Genomic DNA, 22060 nt, shown 5'->3' with positions numbered 1-22060 from the left:
ACTTTTACTTTTTGATTTTGCTTTTTCACCTGTTCATTGGAAAAGCCCTTGTGACAGTCCATTTACCTGCATTGTACTGATGCACAAGCTCCTGTGGATTACAAACTGACTGAGAGCTGCAGACCGTTTGTAACTGTTCCTTCCATGCACCATTAGTAAACGACCCAGATGTTTAAACTGAGTGATAGAGAAATCGGCTGCAAGTGATGCCTGTTTTCCTTCCTGTGTACAACAGCAAGCAAAAGCACAGTGAGATCATTTCATTATTGGAAACAAAGAAATATCATATTATTATTTAGTTATCACAGACAGAATTTCCAAGAAAATTTGCAATTAGGTGGGGGAGAGTATTACCTCAGCACTTCTGCCTTCCACCGTGGCTTTTGAGCAAAGAGCAAAAATATGAGGAGAATTCCCATTTGAACCCTGGCCTCCAATTCTAGGCAACCCTCTGGATTATGATTCACAACATGCATGTTAACGTGACAATCATATCAAGTCAGTTTTGAACACAAATTTTCAGTCTCAAAAGTTCACTCAATTTTAATGTTTTGGCTCACTGCAAGCCCAGTCTTTCCACTGCCGCCAAATCCAGTCTTGTCACTCCAAGCAGCTCCACGTGCAGGAACCAGAGCTCTAACCCAGAGTTTGCTTTCTAAACTAATATAAACAGTTTCTAAATGTACATGTAGGCTATATGTTATCAGAGTAATTACAACTCCAGCATTTGGAGCATCTACGTGTTATTAAACACCCCAAAAGTAACCACGGTAGTCCGAATTCAGGGAATCTGCCAAGAACCAAATAATAAACTTGACCTCTGTTAAACAGCAGCCTCCTTTACTGCCAAATTATTTTTCATGGTAAGGCTATTGGTCTGATGATTATTCTTGTGGAAGCTTCTCACTTCCTTGTACAAATTTCTGAGGATGCATTTAAAAGTTACTTGCCAACTAGCTCCTGAATTGGCATAGGAAGTCTTATTAAACACGAGGTAACCTCACCTTTCCTTCAACTCCAACACCACAGTCAGCCTCCTGAATCATGCTAACATCATTCCCTCCATCACCTACAGGTCAGAGCACAAACAACGTTGGTAGTTAAGCAACATGGGCAACTTGCAACCCCACCAAAGGCATCTCCAACAGACTGTAATATTAGAAAAAACATTTAACCCTATCAACAAAAGCAGGATTTTAAATAGAAATTAGGAATTTAAATTCTTTAAAAAGTTTCCCCCCCCCCCAAACAGGAATTGAAGGCCACTGATCACTTTATCTGATTTATAGGTGTACCATTATATCTACAATGCTGAAATAAAGCTCACAGATTAACAATGGCACTTTATTTGATGAAGTTCAAGCTCTGTTTTGCAAAGATACCACCCAAAAACTTATTAGTTTGTCACTGCAGTTTCCATATGCAAAATTTCATCTTATCAATCATCTCTCAAAACCACTGTTCCCTAACTCAGCATTTCCAGGTGTTATGAGATGACAGGGGACTGTTCACTCAAAAGAAGAAATAATAAAGACACCATCCTACATGGTCACTCCTCCCTAACCAGTCCCTTACCTACTGCACAGGTGAGTTTGCCGGTCCTTTCCTGGAGCAATCGCACGATCTGGGCCTTCTGCGTCGGAGCGCACCTGCAGCACACGACGGCAGGGCACTGGCAAGCCAGCTCCATGAACTCGTACTCATAGTATTTCAGGCACACCTAATTTACAGAGATAGAAGTGTCACTGATGTTTGTGCTATGAAAGTTTCTTAAAAAAAAAAAAAAAAAAAAAAAAAATCCTAATTCAGCCACAGTGTTTTGGGGCTGTTCCTGAACAGCCTGAGGCCTGTGGAGCCTACCTCCAGCGAGTCGCCAGAAATAACAAGAGCGCAGTCGTGTTTCCGACGGAAGGCGTTCAGCTCTAGATGGGCTTCTCCACGGTTAGTCACCTGGGGAAAAAGATGGCAACTGAGGAAGGGTTTGCTTCACTGAGGTGAAAAAAACAAACAAACAAGTCTCAGAGAGAGCAAAAGTAATGCGGACAAGGGGGCACACTGAGTTATTCAGAGCATGGAGTCAGATAAACAAAAGCTCAGGGGATACAAAGCTGGGTCAAAAGAATGAAAATATTCTGGGTCTACTGCTGGAAAACAGTTGTGATCTTGGCACCCTTCCTGTCCCAGAAATTTGGGGTCCCGAACAAGTCTTGAGACAGGAGTACGTGGGTGTTACTCACTAGTCTGAATATATGGATGTCCTGTGTCCGTGTCACCAAATGTGCATTCTTGGCTGTACATGTGGCTGTCTCTAACTTATCCCCTGTCAGCATCCACACCTAAAATCAAAATATTTAATGGTTTAAATACAAAACTTAACAACCACATCTGCAGGACATCTAGAAGCACCACCTGCCAGTTCAGGCATATAAAAGGACTGTTACACTAGATATACAAATTTTATTTCTAAAAAAGCCCTATTTTAAAACATACAAGGAAGTTCTCACAGATGAAAGAAAGCAAAGCTTTTAAAGAGGCTGAAATGCAAAAGAACTTACAAACTATGTATAACATTTTCCCCACCTGCAATACTTCAAGATTCTGCTGATAAACCCACAAAATGCAAGCTAAAGAATGTGTATGCGTGTGTTAATGTGTCCCACCCCAGCTATTTCTTGTATGCTGAAATAAGCGGGCCTTGCTGCAGAAAGATCCCTCATGGCCCTGCCTGAAATGTGGATGATGCAACTGGGGTTAGCTCACTGCTGATGTGTGCGTCTGGAACAGACTAAGTTGGTTGGGTTTTTTTACATTTTTTTTTTAAATATACACTGCTCCTTTTATTTTATGCTGGTGAGGTGGGGGCACTAGAAAGCAACGTCAGCAGCAAACCTCAGCAGCCATATCCTGTTATAATCTGGCAGGGAATTCCCTCAATAGCGCAAATATATCAGAGGTTTTTCTTTTTTGTTTTTTTTTTGTTTGTTTGTTTGTTTGTTTGTTTTCCCACCAGTGTTTTTATTCTTTCAAGACACTGCCCAAGAACATTTAATGAAACTTTAAAAAACAAACAAACAAAAAACACACAAAGACTCACTTATTTGTTTAATAATCTGAGGTTGGAAAAAGATTTGATCTTAAGATGGTCCCTGTACTAAATTACAAGACTGCCTTCACTCTTGATTTACTTTTTGCATGCAATACCCTAACAAACATACCACTGCAAGGAGTGCTCCGAAGCACTGCACTCGCTGTGCAACGACACTCTCCACACCCCGACACTGACTCCAGCCAAGGTAAAGAGAAAAAATGAAACCGCTTTGGAATAACTGTTTGGGATTATGCCGCAGGGGGAGAAAGCCACAGGGCTGCTGAGGAGCTTTGTCTGATTCTGCTCATCTCACTTCTCTGCTGAAGTCCCTGCTGTTCACAGGGGTGGCCCCAAACAGAAAGCACTTTTGGAAGCCTGTCCCAAGCCTTGAATTCCACTTCCTACTTAAATCCCAAACACACAGCCCTGCTTTGGATTCACAGCTCAGCTCAAGATTTTTGCTCACTTTGTTACTTAAAGCAGAGAAACCACAAGCAGAACCTTCTACCTACTTTTCTTGCCCAAATCTGAACGTTTACTCCATTATTTTTTTTCCCTTTTGCAAGTCTGGGATCTGACAAGTTTTCAGAGAGAGAAACTAAGCAGGCATCACACCCGTTGCCTCACTGCTGAGCACAGCTCAGGCCGTAAGCGTCTGAGTCTTAAGATGCTGTCTTAAGATGCTGGAGCCCAGAAAGCTGGAAAAAAAAAAAAGGCCAGTCCTTGGTTCTCTGGGCTCAGACCCCCTCTAGTGGCTACTGAAAACTTGTGTATTCACAGCCCAGGGCTTCAACCCCAGCACTGGAGTTTGTGCACCAGAGGCCAAACACATCCAAACTGGTCTTGTTTCATGCAACCATCTGAAAGAAACAATTGCCCCCATGTCTCCTGTAGCTGCCCTCCTGCCTACACGCTCTGTTTCTCTGCAGAAGGAGCAGAGCATGTTAGGGGAAGAAAAGCACAAAAGGTGACATGCTTTCACCTGTTAACATTCACTGCTTCCAGCATCATCTGTTCCCAAAGTGATGTTTAAAACGCATCGGCCAGCCCCACTGTTCCCACTCGCAAAGGACACCTGGTGAAACGTCTGCCTTTACAGGGCCCCAAAACTGTCTTAATTTACTGTCTGTAGGGCAGTGCCACATACTCCAGAGGGTCTAGGTGTTCCTGCTAGGAGTAACACTAGGTTAGGCAGACCTTAATGCCAGCATTTCTCAGCGTCTCCAGGGTAGGTCTGACATCCGTCTGCAGCTGGTCCTCCACACCGGTGAGACACAGCAGCTCCATCTCCATTTCCAGGCTCTCAATGACCGTGGCTACCTTCAGGGAGCGGTCATGCACACTTAGCTTCGCCTGGACGTAGCGTGCCTGAGGACAGAGCAGACACAGGCACAGTCAGCCTGCATTTTTGTGGAATACAGGGTTAACCAGCACAAGGGTTAACCAGTTTACCTCCCTCTGTTAACCGTCATTCAGGGATGCCAACTGTAATGGCTTGCGAACATCAGGTGTGTGTTACAGAATAAGGCAGAAAATATTTTAGGGAGTTTTTGTTTTGCCCCTGCCCTGTGCCAGCCGGGCACACAGCGCGTCCTTGTGCACACAAACGAAGTGACGCCTGCAGAAAGCCTGGAAGCGACTCCCTTGCACCACAGGTCTAAGCATGGCTTCTGTGACAAACAAACAAGGGCAAGACAGAATCCTAAACATTTCCACCATCTCATCTCTGCATTTAACTGAACAGTTCTACTTCATGTTTTGCCTGCCTGGGTAAGCAAATTAGTGCTGTGTGTAGAGACCCATCTAACAAACCCCACGCACAAAGCCTGCGTTTCCCTGAAGCCCATCTAGGTTATATTGTGTTTGTTTGTAGTTTCCCTGGATGTCGGAATGCAATAATGAAAATTAAAAGCCAACACTTTTCCCCACACAAACACAACCTGTCTAACAAATGATGAATATTTGCAGAATTTATAACCACAGAAGATCATAAGGCAGGATTCAGGAACTGTTCTGGAGGGTCCTGGCTGGGATCCAGTTTCATACATATCACTTAAAGCGCCACTTTGATTAAAAGAACAGCAAGACATTGAAGAATGACAATTCTTGCAGAAGGAGTAGGGAGATGAGAGGCGGCATTATCACGAGAGGTCTGTGAGAATCACTTCAGTGACTGTTTGTTTAAAAACAAAGAAAAAGAAACAAATAAAAACTTACTTCAAAGTCTTGATACTGCTCTTCCGTCAGAGACTTCTTGGCTACGACAAGAACCCTCAGGCCTTCCCGAGCCATGTTACCACACTGGAAAGAAGTATCACATTGTAAACCATAAACTGCATCTCAAGTAAGATGATTTATGCACAGCATTGCAGAGATGGCAATGTAAGATAGCAGGTTAAGAAAATAACCATCCCATTTGAGCAACCCCAGTGAGTCTGTAACACCTGATAAAGTGCATGATAAACCCGAGAGGAAAAAAAGGAGATCTGCAATGGTTTGTAATCTATCCCAGTGATCAGAAACAAGGATGTCCTCTCTGCTGTACCAGTGTGGCAAAAATAACCTAATTGATTTAATTTTCTCTGTCTCTAAGTAAAAGGACACAAGCTTTTGATTTGTAGACATCACATTTTTGGCCATAAACTCTTTAAAATAAGACCAAGATAGAATTATTTCTTTGAACACCAGGGTTTGGGGAAGAATCAGTAACTGAAGCTACTGCTATGAACTGAGCGTCAACATTACTACTAACTCAACAAACGTATCCTAGTACAAAGCTCCCAAATGTAGTTTTGAAATTAGACCTTTCAGTGTAAAATAAATCCAAACACAAGATCAAGCCCAGGATGAATTTGATGACCTTGAGTGGCAATCAGTTTCGAGCAAAATCCATTTTATTTACAGGATTTATTCTGCACTAAATATGTTGAACTCGCCACCTGACTTCCTTGTTACTGCAGATTTATTTGGCTGAAGACTAATCCAATGAATTGCCCTTCTGGCTCACAGATGTTCAAGCAGTTATGTCCACTCTGCCACATTGATAAGCTTTGTCACGCATTGCCTTGGAAAGAGAAAAGCACTCGCATGAGAAATCCTCCATACACAGTAGAGACAGTCTCGTACCTCCTCTTCCAGCCAGTCGTTGTACTGCACGATCCCAGCCATCACCACATCAGCCCCCTTCATGTAGAAGGTGATCTCTCCTGTTGATTCATCCTGCAGATAAGAAAACAGAAGACTCTAAGTTGGGCCAATAGTAGCATATTTGGAGTGGCCTCAGCAAGCTAAGTGATGAGTTTTCTGCACAACAGTCACAAAAATGTCTGTGCCAGGTTAGGCTGAAGGTCCATGTGGCTCAGCATCTTTTCTCAAGGACAAAAGGAGATGCTTATTCAATTGCCACTTGGTTACTCGCAGACAGGAATTAATACTTCAGACAAGGATGATCAGCTTTTAACCAGCAACATGTGATTTCCATGCGGACACCTCTCAATCCCGATTGCATGTGCCTTTGGAATAACCTCTAGCCCTCACCCTGAAAATTTATTTCATACTTACCTGAAACAATAAAACAGATGCATGGAGCTTAACAGAGTAAAAATCACCCTAATTTACCCCTTGTTACATTATATGGCATAAGCACAATTAAAGCTTATGCTTGCTGCAGAAAGGTTAGATTGCTGCCTGCCTTATCTGATCCAAGCAATCTGTAGGCTGCAAGCAAAGCACATTTACATTACCACAAATTAAAAAATCCCTTCTAACCAGGCAGATACCTAAGGAGGTCACAGCTATTAGTATTACAAGCTAATGGAAACCCTGGCAATTTCCTCAAAGGAGACAAAACAATGAGTAAGGAACAAACTGCTCTGTAAACCAAGATAGCCACCAGGGATAGGAAGAAAATAAACTTAACACGTGAAAACAAAAAGCCCAGGAGGGTCTGGAAATAGCTGTGAATGAAGGGGGAAATGTACATTAGGAAAAAAAGAAATGAAAGACAGGCACAGCGGACATCTTTTTATTCTCACATCACTTAACATATGCATCAATCTGTTCCGCCATTACAGAAACTAATGGTGAAGGTTCTCACACGTGTAGAGTTTGAGTTGGCAGGTAAAAGCCTAACGTCTTGTGGCACCGACGAAACAGAGTTTACATCCATAGAAAAAAAAAAAAGCTGCACCTGATGTGGATACTAAAAATGCAACGAAGTGAACTAAGTGTCTTTCCTAGGGAAATTAAGAAGTAGACAAGGATAACAAAGCTCCTTTACTGAGCATTTTTGCCAAGCTCACAGGCGTATTCACAAGGAAGATTCTTATAATTAAGCTTAAGCATGGTTTTCAATGTCCTGAAACATCCAGCCTTCACATACCAATACCCACACAACCCACATCCCCAAAGCAAAATGCATGTCACTTAATCTGCTTAAATAAAACACAACGCTTTTGGCAGTAGCCAAAGGTAAAGGTTTATCTATTAAATTATTTGATTAAAAAGTGTCTAACAACATCTCTGTAGGAAACTGAATAAAGACTCCACTTCCCGTGCTGCAGAACTGGCTTAAGATAGTTTAGATTTTTTGTCCAATATAAATACTGTATCAGCTATCTCCTTGCATTAGTCATTTCCTCTCACCGAGTTCAATAGGAGGTTAGTGTGTTCTCATATTATGGTAAGATCACACTATAAATCTACACGGAGATTTGCCAGTTACATTGTTTTGGAGAGGCATCTTTTTCCACCGTGGTCTGACTCTGGCCACGGTTCAAAGGCTTCTTTCAATTCCAGATATGACAATAGCACTATCTTTGCTTTACAACAAAGATCATTCCACATGGGTAAGGGGAAAAAAAAACGCAAAGAAAAAGAAGAATGGAAAATATTGTGGTCAAACAAACAGGCCTTCTTTCAAGAAGAAGATAAGTCAGTAAACAGTACGGTGAAGAGTGGCTGCTTTGGCAGAACAAGACTTCTTAGAACTGAAATAATCAGCTACAGAAATGACAGTTGATCACAAGTAAACAAGCAGATATTGCAAAAATATCCCAAACAAGGCAACATCTGCTACTTGTTTTCAATATTAACTACTACTTTATTTACTAAAAGTTATGTGTTGAAGGAGATCTTTTAATAGGAGCCAGAGTGAACAGGACCAGGAGGGGGGACAGGCATCTCTGCCAAGGATTTCAGTAACAGCATTACTGGGCTGGACACATGAATCACTTGCTGAAACTCTATACCCAGATTGTACAGAAAGCCTGGCAAGACAATCACAATGGCTCCCGCTAGCTGAAAAAATTGCAGTTTATAATAATGGACAATATCTGTATAGTTGAGCAGAAAATATTACCATTTGAATTCCACTCACTACAATCCTGAGTGCAGTTTCATTCTGCAGCTTCTCCCTCCCTCCCTCCCCAGCTGCTCACTGCGTTTGTTGTCTTCTGGATACTTAATGCTACTTTCCCTCCTGTTATTTCTGTTTTTTAAACAAGCAGCACAGTTTTAGAAGATACACTGAAGAGGTAAACACCTTGCAAGTTGTGGATCAAAACCAGAGTGTCTACAGATGCATACACGTATGTTTAATAAAAGAAAATTTTACTTGACAACTACCTATTTATAAACTCTTCTTTTTTTCTTTCTTAAAAATGACAATTAAAACCCTCCTTGAAGATATTATTTTGGAATATATAGGAACATGGCAAAGTAATACCCAGTAGCATCTTCTACTCAAAACCTACTTCTGCACAGGGTATACAGGGAGCTGATTTTAGTGGCTTAGCAGCAGCTCAATATCTGCAAAATAATTAACTCAATTAACAAGCACAATAGAGAGGGGCCAATGCTTCTACTAACAGTATTTAGACAGGATCTGGGCCTGATGTTGCTCTCACTGACCACCAGTGGGAGTTTTGCTGGTTTTGGCAGCAGTAGCATTCTAAATACAGACATGCAAAATAGAAAACTTTTTCTTCCTAAAGGGGGAGACTATAGATAATAAATAATTTAAAAGGAATACACTTAAATCAAAAAGGAAAAAAAAGAGGACTCATCTCCACTTAGATGAGAAAATTTCAGGGCATCTACTTCTCTGCTGAGTGCATAAACACAATTTAATGAAGTGTGCCCTGGCTTCGATGGTTAGCCCACTTCTTACACCTTTGATAAAACAGCACCTCAAACGTTTGCACTTATAGTAAGCAATGGGAAGGGAGGTTGTTTAATTTTCCCTCTTTCATTGCTAATATTTTTATTCTAAATCTTGAAAAGGTTGCCTGAAGTCTGCACATAATTTTCACTTTAAAAATAATTAATCTAAAGAATTTATACTTGCCGTATTTAAATGGATACGCACTATACCTGTTGCAGCTATCCCATGGAGCACAAGACGTTCATGGGAACATCGACAACTGTGTACGTTCAAATGCATTCACCGGATCTCTAGATTCACAGATTTAACACACTGATTGCTTTGTACAAGCTCAGCCTATCAACCCATTTCAACTAACATTCCTGCCCTCGGGCATCTTTTAATATTCCAAAGACTGTAACAACCTGAAATACAAATTTGTCCCCCCTACATCATACTGTGGAGTGTGATCCAGAACGTAAAAGCAGTTCCTTGAGCAACAGAAGATCCAGGTCCAAAACACTCAAGTGGGATAACACAAATAGTGTCATTTACATGAGCTTTAATGATTTTCAGTCTGCACTAAACACAGCTTGTCCTTCATGGGTTTGCGAAATAATTATATGCACGTTACAGAGGAAAAAAGAAAAAAAGAAAAAAAAAGAAAAAAGAAAAAGAAAAAAGAAAAAAGAAAAAAAAAGAAAAAAAAGAAAAAAAAGAAAAAAGAGAAAAGAGAAAAGAGAAAAGAGAAAAGAGAAAAGAGAAAAGAGAAAAGAGAAAAGAGAAAAGAGAAAAGAGAAAAGAGAAAAGAGAAAAGAGAAAAGAGAAAAGAGAAAAGAGAAAAGAGAAAAGAGAAAAGAGAAAAAAGAGAAAAAAGAGAAAAAAGAGAAAAAAGAGAAAAAAGAGAAAAAAGAGAAAAAAGAGAAAAAAGAGAAAAAAGAGAAAAAAGAGAAAAAAGAGAAAAAAGAGAAAAAAGAGAAAAAAGAGAAAAAAGAGAAAAAAGAGAAAAAAGAGAAAAAAGAAAAAAGAAAAAAGAAAAAAGAAAAAAGAAAAAAGAAAAAAGAAAAAAGAAAAAAGAAAAAAGAAAAAAGAAAAAAGAAGAAAAAAAAGAAAAAAGAAGAAAGAAAAAAAGAAAAAAGAAAAAAAGACCCACCAACCTTACCTATTCTCCCCACCCTAAATAACAAAGCTGCAGAACCCATGAAATGATACGACAAATCATATCTTGCCCTGGATTACAGGTTTCATATTCAAGTTTTAGATTCTTGGTACCAATTATCTGTCTGTACTCTCAGCAAAAAATAACAAGGATGTTTTAATTATCTCCAAAAGAAATATTCAAACTGCTTCACCTTGTTTGCTTCGCGGGCAAACGGAAGTGCCGAACCATAGCTGGGTATGTTCATCTTACTAACATTGATTCTCTAGCACTATCTTGACAACTAATGGCGATCATGGTGACAATTGATCTCAACTGTTTCTAACACCCACACTTTCTTCTTTCTTTTTTAAGGTAATTTTTTTCTGAGAGTCTGATCTTACATTGTACTTGTACATAAACCCACAGTTATGTGTACAGTTTCAGCTGGGCACGTATTTAGCGTGCGCAGTGTCTGCTGCTGCTGATAAAGGTACTTGCACAAACGCACCCTTTTACCTTAACTCAGCTATTTTCAAACCCTGCTCGTGACACTGCATTCTCAGCATGGCTGCAGGCTCTGTTAAACAGCTCAAAAAAAATAATCTTCACAGTTCCCTGCAGCTACAAGTGCTTTCTCCTGCAGTGCTGTACTTCCACAGGGTCTGAGAGGAGTTTCGATGCCTGGCAGAGATCTGTGGAGCACTTCCATAAAACCACTAACAATATCCTAAAGTTATTTGTTGCGGCATCGGTTCAGGTATCCCCTCTCCCCCGTTCCCACTTGCTGCCATCTCCATCACCCTGTTGTACCATCACAACTGCTTTGGAGATGCAGCGTAAGCTGGACCCGTGAACCTGCTTGGGTTCCTGCTCCTGGTTGACCCCAAGGGGGAAAAGCACTTGTGACCTGGGTTGACTTACAGCCCCAGTCCACTGTATAGGCCCCTCACCTCTGCCTGCGTGACCATGGGATGGACACAACAGGAAGGGCAGGAGCTTTTGGATAGATGAAGAGGGACAGCCCCAGAGAGGCTTCAAAGTCAGCTCAAGCTTCACTGAGACACTATTGGTGACTGCTGCTCCCCCAGAGAGAGCATACCTGCCCCTACCGAGCTCCTCTTCCTCCTCACTGTGTCAGCCACTGTGAGAGGGAACACAGAACTTGGGTCCTAGAGGGCAGAGTTACTTTGACTATTTATTTTGCTGGCAGTGCTGGCTTCAAGATTTCCTGAAACAGCCTTACCTGAGAGAGAATGCAGCATCTCTGCTGCTTATCAAAGCTGCTGAGCCTTGGTTCAGCACGCACACAGCCAAAACACTCAGACTTTAGCTCTCTTTTGTTCCACCAGTCCCTCCCAAGTCTCCTTCCACCTTGCACACTTGAAGCAAAAATCCTCTCCCAATGTTTTCTAGCATCCCCATGGCCCTCGGTTTCACAGTCAGAGGGAAATCCCTTTTCCTTCCCAGCACCACCCTGGAGGCCCCATTACACTGCCAAGGAGGTACTTTCACGGTTGGTGGCACCTGTCCCCAACCTGACATTGCCCCCGATGATGTGTGCACAAACCCACACAGAGAAGCTGTACAACAGAAACCCACCCCAGAGTACATGACAAATTAAAACCGTGAGCAGGAAGGAGCAGCCAAACAAAGCTGGCGCTGTGGAGGACACACACACCCTGAGTGCCTGAAGCTTGGGCTCCTTTGTTATTTTGAGCAAAGGAGCAAAGATCAATAAACTAAAGATGTCCCAGGGCACTATAGCACTTAGTGCCAAATATGGCCAAGGAAAAGGATGTATCACTACACGAACCCAGCCATGAGATGCTATTAGCTCAAAAAAGAGAACCAACTTATAGCCTGAGGTAGGAGAGACTGCAAAACTCAGCCAGGAGGAACAGCACAGTTGACAGCAAATATGTTTCACATTGCGTTAGCAGGAGATTCACAAAGACACAAGAGCTTACCCGAAGCCACTTACCCGAACGATTATCCCCATGCGCTTGCTCTCATAAGTGAAGGGGAAGATCTGGAGGATGGTGAAGTTCAGGATGTGGCCACCCGGTGTCCTCAGCTGCATGGAGGACTGGTCTCTGCCCACCAGCGTTAAACCCACGCTCTCAGTCCACTGTACCAGGGCCACCTGAGAGGAGAAGGCCACAGTGAGGGCAGCCAGCCCACACCATATACCCCTGAGGGGACAGCGGGTGGGGGCTGCAAAGAAGTTCATCAGTCATTAATGGTGCTATGGAGCAGATCTGTTCATATACACAGATGCTCCTGTATGGCTCTTTCTAGTGGGCTCTTCCTGAAGACAGAAGCTTACTAAGAGTATTTTCGGGGTTTGGGCAGCCCAGCTCCTGTCTGATTCAGCTGCCAGGCTGTCCTACACCCTCAGCAGTAGGTGGTTGGCTCCCTGCCTTTGACTGCCACATTGTGAACGACAATCCTTCAGCCAGGGCAGGCACAGGTACCCTCCACCCAGGCCTGGGGTGCCCAAACCTCTGCTTGGGCACATGAGGTAAATCTCTTTACAAACACATACTTTTTTAATGTGCTAGTTCCCACCTTGCTGTTTATGAAATCAAGAATTCAAAATGATGCATTCACCCTGGATTTACAATATCAAAGCCAGAAATACTAGTGTAGAGCACATTAAAAATTCATATTAAAAAAAGCGAACAAATAAAATGAGCTGTGTTATACTCTATCTGGTAGTAATAACTAATCAACAACTTTCAACCTCTGTACTGATCAGCAAGACAGCTGAAGGTTGGCTCACAGACATTTCTTAGCAGAGAACCCCTTCTCCCCAAACACAAAAAAAACCCCCAAAAACCCCAAAACAAACCCCGGACTTTTCAAGGCACACACCAGAACTCATTTCATTGAACTTACGTGGCTATCATTTTGATTGCAGTTTCTAGCATTTAAGGACCTACAACACTGAATTCTTTACAAGCTTTCACTAGATTACAACCAGAGTCATGACAGAGGCCCAAAGCCTTTATTTTGCTTCCCTGACGATCCCCCAGAATCCCCACCTCAGCTGACACATCCATCTAAGATTGAGGCTGCTGATATACAGGGGTTTAACTCTAGAAGCTGTCTTGGCAGTAACGGATGGGACCAGCAGCTGACATGAGCCCATATATCACTGGCCTCCAGAAAGGATCAAGGGATTCTTTCTCCAAACGGACATGAAATACTGGAAGTATTTTACAGTGACATTTTCAAAGGCATGAGAGTGCTGGGCACACGGTTGCTGCTGACAAGAAGGTTAATTATCCTTTGTGCCTTTCAGGTTCTGCCTTTACTGCCTTAAGTGACCAGAAAGACTTCAGACAAAAATGGAATTTATTTTGGGAAATCAGAAACATGAGATACAGATAAAAATGGCATCTATAAATACTTGTATTGAGTCAAGATTTTACTAGATGAATTGATGCAATTGGGTATAATTGGAGAATCTTTTGTGAACTCAGCTCCCTTTCATCCACAATTAGGCTTAAAAGACAACATAAAATAAACTTTTCCTTTCATAAAGTAGTCTTAAATTGCCAAATAAAAAAAAATTAGTTGAGTTGGCTTTGCCTTAACAGACCTTTAAATCAATTTGAATCAATATTTGTTTTAACAGTAGCAAGTTTTTGCAGGCTCATTCACAAAGATTACAACAAATCAAAGGCTCTTTCAAGCTTATCTTTTTCAAAAGTTTCTTCAAGCCATCCTTAGTGCATTAAAATGTGCAGTTAGATAATCCTCCTAACATTCTCTCCCAGAGCAGAGATGGAGCTTGGGTTTCTAATACTCAGGTTAATAAATAATTATTGAGATTTTTTCACAGCATGATGTTACGTGATGTTCAGTGTGTGCAGCGCTGGCTGCTGATTTGCCCATGTTGGTAAGCTGCAAATGTCTGGAGACACAAATCTCTGCTCCCAGCTCAGCCCATTAAAGCATCCCCTTTGCTACTTTCTTTCACAGACACCTCCTCCCTCCTTCCCTGCCAGCATCTCACTTAAATCCTATGTCAGGAAGCATTCAAATCTCCCGAAAGAAAAGCCTTGCGCAGAGGAACAAATGGATGAGCAGCATGGCAGAGGTGCTGCATCACGCACATGACCTGCTTCAAACTAACTGCACTGCATTGCACAACACCAGTCATTCCCGATGGCCCCGAGACCACAAAAAGAGTACATCAATGGAAGGGGAAGATAATGAAAGAAGTCCCCCTTTTCCATGCTGCTCCCAAGCAGGCATGGGTCCTGTCAGCCCTTAATGGCCCTCCAGGTGAACCGTATTCAGCACCGGAGGCGAAGTGGGGCTGACCCCTTTGAACATGCCACTTCCCAGCCTCTATAGTACTTAATGAATAATTACTGAGAGAGAAAGTGATATAATTTTGAAGTGTTCCTATCAGATGTACTAAGAGCATTGAAACCACCGTCCCCGTTCAAAAGGCAACACAATGGGCCCGGCCTCTGGGAAGTGCCGCGGCACCAGCGGACAACACCAATGGCAACAAAAGCGCCGATGGCTCCTCTGGTAGGGTCTGGGCGCCGTGGGATGGGTAGCATGTTCCCAGCAGTGTGAGACAGAGGGGGTTTAATCTGCATGGTGCAAACAGGTAACCAGAGGTGCCTTCAGTCACAGTGAAAAGATGAGAAGCATTCAAGACACAAAAATATATTTACAGCTTAAACTGGCGAGATTTAAGCAGGCTTGAAACTCCTCATACACCTTCAAGAGAGCCTATGCCCACTGATGAGGAGAAATCAATAAAGTCTCTGACCACACTCCAGGAGTTTGCAGCTCCATCCAGGCCAACTCAGATACAGATCTGAGCATTACAAAGCAGAGCAGTTACAGCAGCTCAGTACACTATCCCCCAAACTTTGCTTTTTCTGACAATTAAATTACCCAAGCCACCGCTGAAGTGGATATTGACTAATAAATTTCATTCTAGAGAGACAAATTGATCCTTCTGTGCCATGAGTTGCTCTACAAACGTCCCATTTAGGGTTGCCTAGGCAGACAGACAACAGGCAGAAACCAATTGATCGGTGCACCCTTTCATGTCCTGGCAGCTGCAGCGGGTTGTCAGGGTTAAAGACTGTTTGCCCAGGAATCCCAGGCACTCTTATCTCTGATCAGATTATATCTATTTCATTTCCCCTGTTAGTTACTGTATGGCTACAACTGACACGCTTGCAGAGCCCCAAGGCTGTAACCGATATCTGAATAAAGATACTTCAAGACTTCTAAATGGCAGCGTGCACAGGAAACAAATTTAGGAAATCCTGCTTTCTGTTACAGGAAATGAATCCTATGCCAACTGGTAGAAATTACCCTTGCTGTTAAAGTAAAGAGAATACAAGTTTTTGTACTCATTTCATAAACTGACCTTCCCTGCCATGGCAATATTTTATTGATATAGGATTTCAAAGGCTGGCTTTAACAGGAGTCCAAAGCCATTCCCCTACAGGGAATGTTATTTAACAGCATCGCTCTCTTCTCAAGGACTTGACTTGTGCTGATCCTGCGTTTTGTACCACCTAGTATTACATACAGAGCATGTCTAAACAATATTTGTATATCTAAGACCTACAGACAAGATTTCCTCAGTGCAGCAAAGCATATCTAATTTCTGGACCCGCTGTAATTCTCTACTTAAGACACTACAAGAAAGGAAAAAAGAATTTAAACAATAATCTTGGAAGGATTCATTATCATGCTATAGTAAAACAAACAATAATCCCTTGGGTATTTGAGACAAATTGCTGCATAAATACTTTAAAGACAGAACAGTTTAAAGCAAAAAAGAAAAAGAAAAATCACTGACTTCCCTATATACCACAGTATATATGTAAATAGAGGATCTGTGCAAAAACAGCCAGTAAATGTTTCAGGGAAAAAAAAAAAAGCTTCAATGCACATCACAAAAATTACCATCTGGAAATCATTCAGAACTTCTTTCAATCCAAAGGCAGTTGACTTCTGTAAAGCTGTCTTTACAGGGGAGAGCAACACATTAGAGGAGAAAAGCAGGTAAGCAAACACCAGCCTAGGTGATGTGGTAGGAGAGGACACAAATGCACACTGCTCACCAGCTCCAAAGCCAGGGAGGAGTAAGTGCTTGTCACTGTAGGCACACCAATGGAGGAGGGACAAAAAAGCAAAGATGCAGCTTTTGTATAGTACAGACAAGAACACATCATACGAAATGAATGAATTGCCTACTTGGGAAGAAAAACACTATAGGGAATACTTTGAATGTCATGAAATGTGGAAACTAACTCTGTTGTGCCAGTATTTCATTAATACATGCAACAATTTCAAAATCCTCACATAGCTGGGCTTCTACAGAGAAAATCTATTTCTACGCAAACAATTTCTGACCGCTAACAATGAGGAAAGCCAGCTTCAAAGGTGAAAAGGTTATTATCAGAGGCAAAACTGTTTTATTTGGGGCAATACATGGAAGAAACCTTCGAACGTAGTCAAATGGGTGATATGATCACATACCATCAGTAGGATTCTTACAGGAAGTTTCAAACTTCAGTGTCTTTCGATGGCATAGAGCAAGTGTAATTGTACAAATCAATAGAAAACAAATTGGTTTACCTTGGTTGCACTAAAGAAGATGTATCCAAGAAGCATAACCAATACATGAAACTGTATTTTATTCCTCCCGTCTTCATTACAGAAGAAAATAACACTCTAATTAGACTTTCCAACTTTTGCAGAGGGTGGCAAAGAGCCACTTTAGTCATAAGTCCTGTATTGAACCTGATCTCTCAAGTGTTCAATGAAAGTCTCCAGCAAGTCTCTGGACTCTCTACTGTACCACCCTGTGTAACCCTGGCTGGATTGGATGCTGGCAGAGAACTGGCAGGGCACAGCTTTGCTCCGAGACAAACTCCTGTGCGCTTCACTCACTCTGCGGAATTAGCTCGGGCTCCAGATCTGTCCTGTCCGCCTGGGAAGGGATGTGTCCTAGGTTAGCAGTGCTACCCAGCGTGATGTACAACTTTTCACTCGGTCTGGAAGTTCGAACACCTTGCAAATCAGGGACAAGCTGACTTGTGGGAGTGCTCTAACCCGCTCCCACAAGTCATCCCTGCTCCAAACAAGACAAGATTGCCTATAATTTACCTAATGTAGTCAAATGGAGTCATGGCGTTGAACTGCAAAATATACCCTGGACAACAGGTGTATGCAGAAACATGAGCAAAACTCTGTGATGCAGAGGCTGATATAACAGCCAGGTACTAGTCACCACGTAGCTCTGTAGCTTCAGGCAGAGAAGCAGATTTGGCTGAAGTCTATCAGCTGAGAGGGCACTTATGGTCTATTCATGGGTTATCGGTGCAATAAATGCATTAAAATATTATCCCCTTCACTAGACTGGAGTACTTTCACTGAATTTTTTTTTTCCAGCAACAAGCAAGGTCATATTTATATTTTTATACACCCAAACAGATACTGACCTCATCAGGACTGGAGGCCTGGTACACCCTGCAGGAGTCCTCATAGTGCCTCTCTGCTTCAGCCTGGTCCGTCACCCCGTTGGACTCGTACACCGGTGTCACGTTGTGGCACAGCGCGATTGCCTTCACCGCCTCGTGCACTCGGCTGCTCATGGTTTTACGCACCTTGGTGGCTAAGGTAAGGCCTTTCACAGCAGGTGGGTCCTGAGATTGCTTTTAAAAAACGAAAGCAGAATAAAGTCTTATTGCAGAAAAAAAAAAGATTTAAATTAAGTTTTTACTTCAGTGAAGACCATGTATGTAGCAAGCTGTGGCGTCTTGTGTCCCCAGGAATGAGACGCACTCTTCATACACCTTAACTCAGACCACTACTGGGAACACACCCCAGTGTAATGCAACTTCTTTGTCATTGTTACCGGTGGACTAAAGTGCTCCAAAAGGTTTACTTAAGTTTTTGGAACAGTACACTGAGAAAAACACCCTTGGTTGCAGATCCACCAAACACCAACTGGTGAAAGACCAAAGTCAGAAGACTCCGTGAAACCACTTTTTGCTCCACAAAAGACCAGCAGCTTTGAAAATTTAGAGTCAACTGGGTTTCATGTGCAAGGGAATATAATTGCCGAAAACAGAAAACAGATGACTTGTATAGACCTAGAAAATCTTAATTACATTCATTTAATTTTTAATACTATTTTTAGTATCAGTGCGGGAGTCTTCAGATAATTGCACAATTACTAAATTATCCTGGTTGAAGAAGGGACACACAGTCATCTAGTTTCCTGCTCTGTTAACCTTTAGTGTCAAGAGGACAAAAGTTTCACTTCCAGGTCAAAGGCCACAACATGGTAAAAATAAGAGCAAAGAATAAGAACTACAGTTCAAAATGAATCACTGCCAGCAAATGCTTCTCATTATAAGGAATCTCACTTGGTAATGATAAACATTTTATGAGACATATCCTTTACCAGTGTAATTCCACATGCTATTTTCCACACTCTAGTGATTAGGACACATAAGATCTTCAGATTTAATATTGCTGCTCATCAGCACTGTTGCAACAGGCTTTAACCAAATCAAACAACAGCAAACCCTCAGCTGAAGGTCATTTAGATTGACATATAGCACTAGCCACATAGTGGACTAGTCACAGTCACCAAATATTGAATACTTTGGCAAATAATTACCCAGTAGTCAAGTTTTCTCTGGAGATTGAGTACAAAATGAGGGCAGATAGATCTGAAGTATGTTTTTTTGGTTTTGGTTGTTTTTTTTTTTTAAAGTACAGTTCAGTCATTTAAGGGTCTCAACACAAAGAGAAAATCTAAGATGCTAAGAAGTCTGTGAAAGCAGAGGAGGGAAAGAGAGAGAGAGAGAGAGAGAGGAGTTACAAGTTACCTGAGACACATGCCCGTGAAAGAGACAATTACTCAAAATACCAGGTACTTATCAACTATCATATGCTTAGTTAAAAGCACATTGTAGCCTGATAGTCTGCCCAGGGAATTGCTATGCCACCAAACAGATCACTGAGGTCAAGGAAACCTGCTGTGTGTCTTTACCACCATGAACAAAATCCAAAAATAAAAATCCTATTTACAGTACCTAGTGCCTTTTTCCAGACAAGAATGCTGGCTTCATGTTTCACTTTGTGGAGGGTATAGAAAGAGCACTTCAGTCTAAAAATCTCTCGAGCAAAGCAAAAACACTGTGACACGAAAAATCCAGTTCACTGCATTGGATGTGCATGCCCAAAGACAAGCACAGGCACTTTGAAAACAACTTCCATGGTTTCTGTAGGAATGAAGCAATTCCACCACTATTGAGACATGAAAATGCTTGACATACGACACAGGAGTAGTAACCCATCACTAATGTCTGCAGATTGCATTGGTGGAATCACATTTTATAAAAGAAAAAAAAATATCTAGTTGTCAGTAAGTCACAAAAAAAGCTATTTCTAGCTGCAGTTGAGAGATTAGTTATTAACAGAAAATGACAAATAATGCTTCCATGATTACATAATTAGTGACAATTCTTAAATCTAAGTACCACTCAGAGGGGTGGCTGGAACATCAGCCACAGACAGCTGATTATTTTTTTTCAAAGGTACTAATACTCTTAAGTAAAACTTCATTGCTTGTTTTACAAAGGAAGTGCATGTATTTATATGAAGTTTCAATTCATAAGCATCTTGTCCATTGTAACATGCTAAGGAACACAGTTTGCTGACCCAGACGAGTCACATGGCATTACCTGGTTATCATATCATACAAAACTGAAATGGAAGCCTAAGAATAGAGATGAAGGCTTTTTAGATACTGGCTGATCCCGTGATACTGAGAGGAATGCAAGGGAGAGACTTCCCAAACCAGGATTTTCCTGTTCTATACTTTACATGTTGACTTTGCTGCCTTCTTTAGGTGTAGTTCTCAAAGCAGACGTCAGTTATGCACCATATAAGATCACTAGTGCATTACTGAAAGAATCTCACTTTTAACATTTTCTCTTTTAACCATCAGGCCTAAAGCAGCAATACCGGTACACTGTTCTCTGTTACTGCTTATTGAGTGCTGATGATTCATCTTCCTTTATTATTGCCCCAGTACACAACATTTCAAACAGCTATTTCATCCACTACATATTACCCAGAGCCAATTTTTCAACAAAGCAAATGCTGTGGTTGCTGTAAATGGTGAATATCTAAATAAAAGTATGCTATTTTGCACTCAGACCTCAGCAGCAAGACACAGGCACATACACACACTTACAGATCCACGCAGGTGCTGTGGCAGTTAAGAGTTAAAAGACCAGTGGATGTGAAACAATCAATCTACAAACGTAACATGCAATCATGACAATGTTTATGTATTAAGCATCCAATGACCTTCAGACTTTTCCAAAAAGTAATAGTTAATAGGCAGATCCTTGCCATATTAATTCACCATTAGCCCAGTGACCCCAAAAACTGTTTTGTGAACAAAGAGTTAAGTAATGCAATTTAATTCTACCTGTGTGTATATACTGAATATGTGACTCTGCACTTCATCCATGGAGTCCAGGCCATAAGCTACTGTTCCCAGGTGAAGCCGCTTGAAGACCATCTCATTCTGTGTAAGAGTTCCTGTAACAGAAGCAGCACCAGACATGAAGTGGGCACCAACACGCCTATTCCCCAGCACACGTTCTTGTCCTTGCTGTACCCCAAATCCAAGAGAAACCGGGCCAGAAGCTGAATCAGTCACTGCACCAGGCTCAGGCCAGCAAAAAAGACAACATTAACAAACCTGAGGGCCGATTCACCCACAAAGTAGTGGTGCACATTACCATGGCAGTAAATAAGAATGAGATTATTCACCCCAAAGTCAATGACAGCAAGAGCTGCAGGCATAATTATGGTCCTGTTGGAACCAAAGAAGACTTTTGGAAACAACTTCAATGGGATCAGGATTTTATGTCAGACCAAGCTTTTCATTACAGCTTAGGTCTTCTGAATTCAAGCTCAACTTTAAAAGTCTAAGGACAACAACAGACAGACTGATGGTACGTTTCTGCCTACACGTGTAAGCTATCTTCATCTGGCTTTGAAAACTAACCCTAAAAAGTTGCTTTTAATTCTATTTTTACCCTCAGCTTTTGGTTTAATAGCACACTAAATGTTCTTTGAAGTAGCATAATATTCTTGTCCTATCTTACTTATAGTGCATCCAGAACAAAAAAAATGCAAAATTTTTTTTCAAAAACTGATTAAATCATATTGTCAAAGTGACAGGAAATGCATATTTCTTCTAGTCCAAAGAAACCTTACATTATACTCTCTGGCTGGCCAAAAATGTAACGAAATCCAAACAACAGCATACCACGACTCAAAACTGTATTTTCTACATAGATACCTGTTTTGTCTGTAAGCAAATAGGATATCCTCCCCAGCTGCTCAGGAATAGTGCTGGACCGAACCACAGTCCCGGGGATTTTGGAATCTCTGCGGATCACCCAGCTGTAGACAATTTTCCCCATGTCCAGATTCACACGTAAACTATGCAGGAAGAAGGGGAAAAACAAAAAGAAAATGTATCTCCAGTTAAACCTTGGAAAAAAAAATCATTGTGAACTGCCACCATGCAATGAAAGGACATGTCTTCCACACTGAATCTGAGCTGCCAAAGAGGGTGTTTTGGGAGAAGTATATTCAAAGT

At 41.6% G+C, this 22060-nt stretch overlaps 1 protein-coding gene across 1 annotated transcript in view; it reads right to left on the bottom strand.

Annotated features, from left to right (window-relative positions):
* ATP9A (ATPase phospholipid transporting 9A (putative)) overlaps positions 1 to 22060 on the bottom strand; it is a 60063-nt gene that overhangs the window by 7144 nt on the left and 30859 nt on the right. The window contains exons 12-23 of the mRNA XM_068416179.1: positions 21758 to 21900; positions 20876 to 20988; positions 17865 to 18077; positions 12353 to 12514; positions 6215 to 6307; positions 5306 to 5389; positions 4286 to 4456; positions 2238 to 2336; positions 1861 to 1950; positions 1576 to 1720; positions 1005 to 1069; positions 67 to 222 (exon numbers count right to left, since the gene is read on the bottom strand). Of these exons, the coding sequence (XP_068272280.1) occupies positions 67 to 222; positions 1005 to 1069; positions 1576 to 1720; positions 1861 to 1950; positions 2238 to 2336; positions 4286 to 4456; positions 5306 to 5389; positions 6215 to 6307; positions 12353 to 12514; positions 17865 to 18077; positions 20876 to 20988; positions 21758 to 21900 (1534 nt within the window). The remainder of the gene's footprint in view (positions 1 to 66; positions 223 to 1004; positions 1070 to 1575; positions 1721 to 1860; positions 1951 to 2237; positions 2337 to 4285; positions 4457 to 5305; positions 5390 to 6214; positions 6308 to 12352; positions 12515 to 17864; positions 18078 to 20875; positions 20989 to 21757; positions 21901 to 22060) is intronic.

The sequence above is a fragment of the Nyctibius grandis genome, chromosome 19 (assembly GCF_013368605.1).
Source record: "Nyctibius grandis isolate bNycGra1 chromosome 19, bNycGra1.pri, whole genome shotgun sequence".
In the NCBI taxonomy this organism is placed as follows: Eukaryota; Metazoa; Chordata; class Aves; order Nyctibiiformes; family Nyctibiidae; genus Nyctibius; species Nyctibius grandis.
Note: the sequence above shows the minus strand (reverse complement) of the source record. Positions and strands in the feature narration are given on the sequence as shown.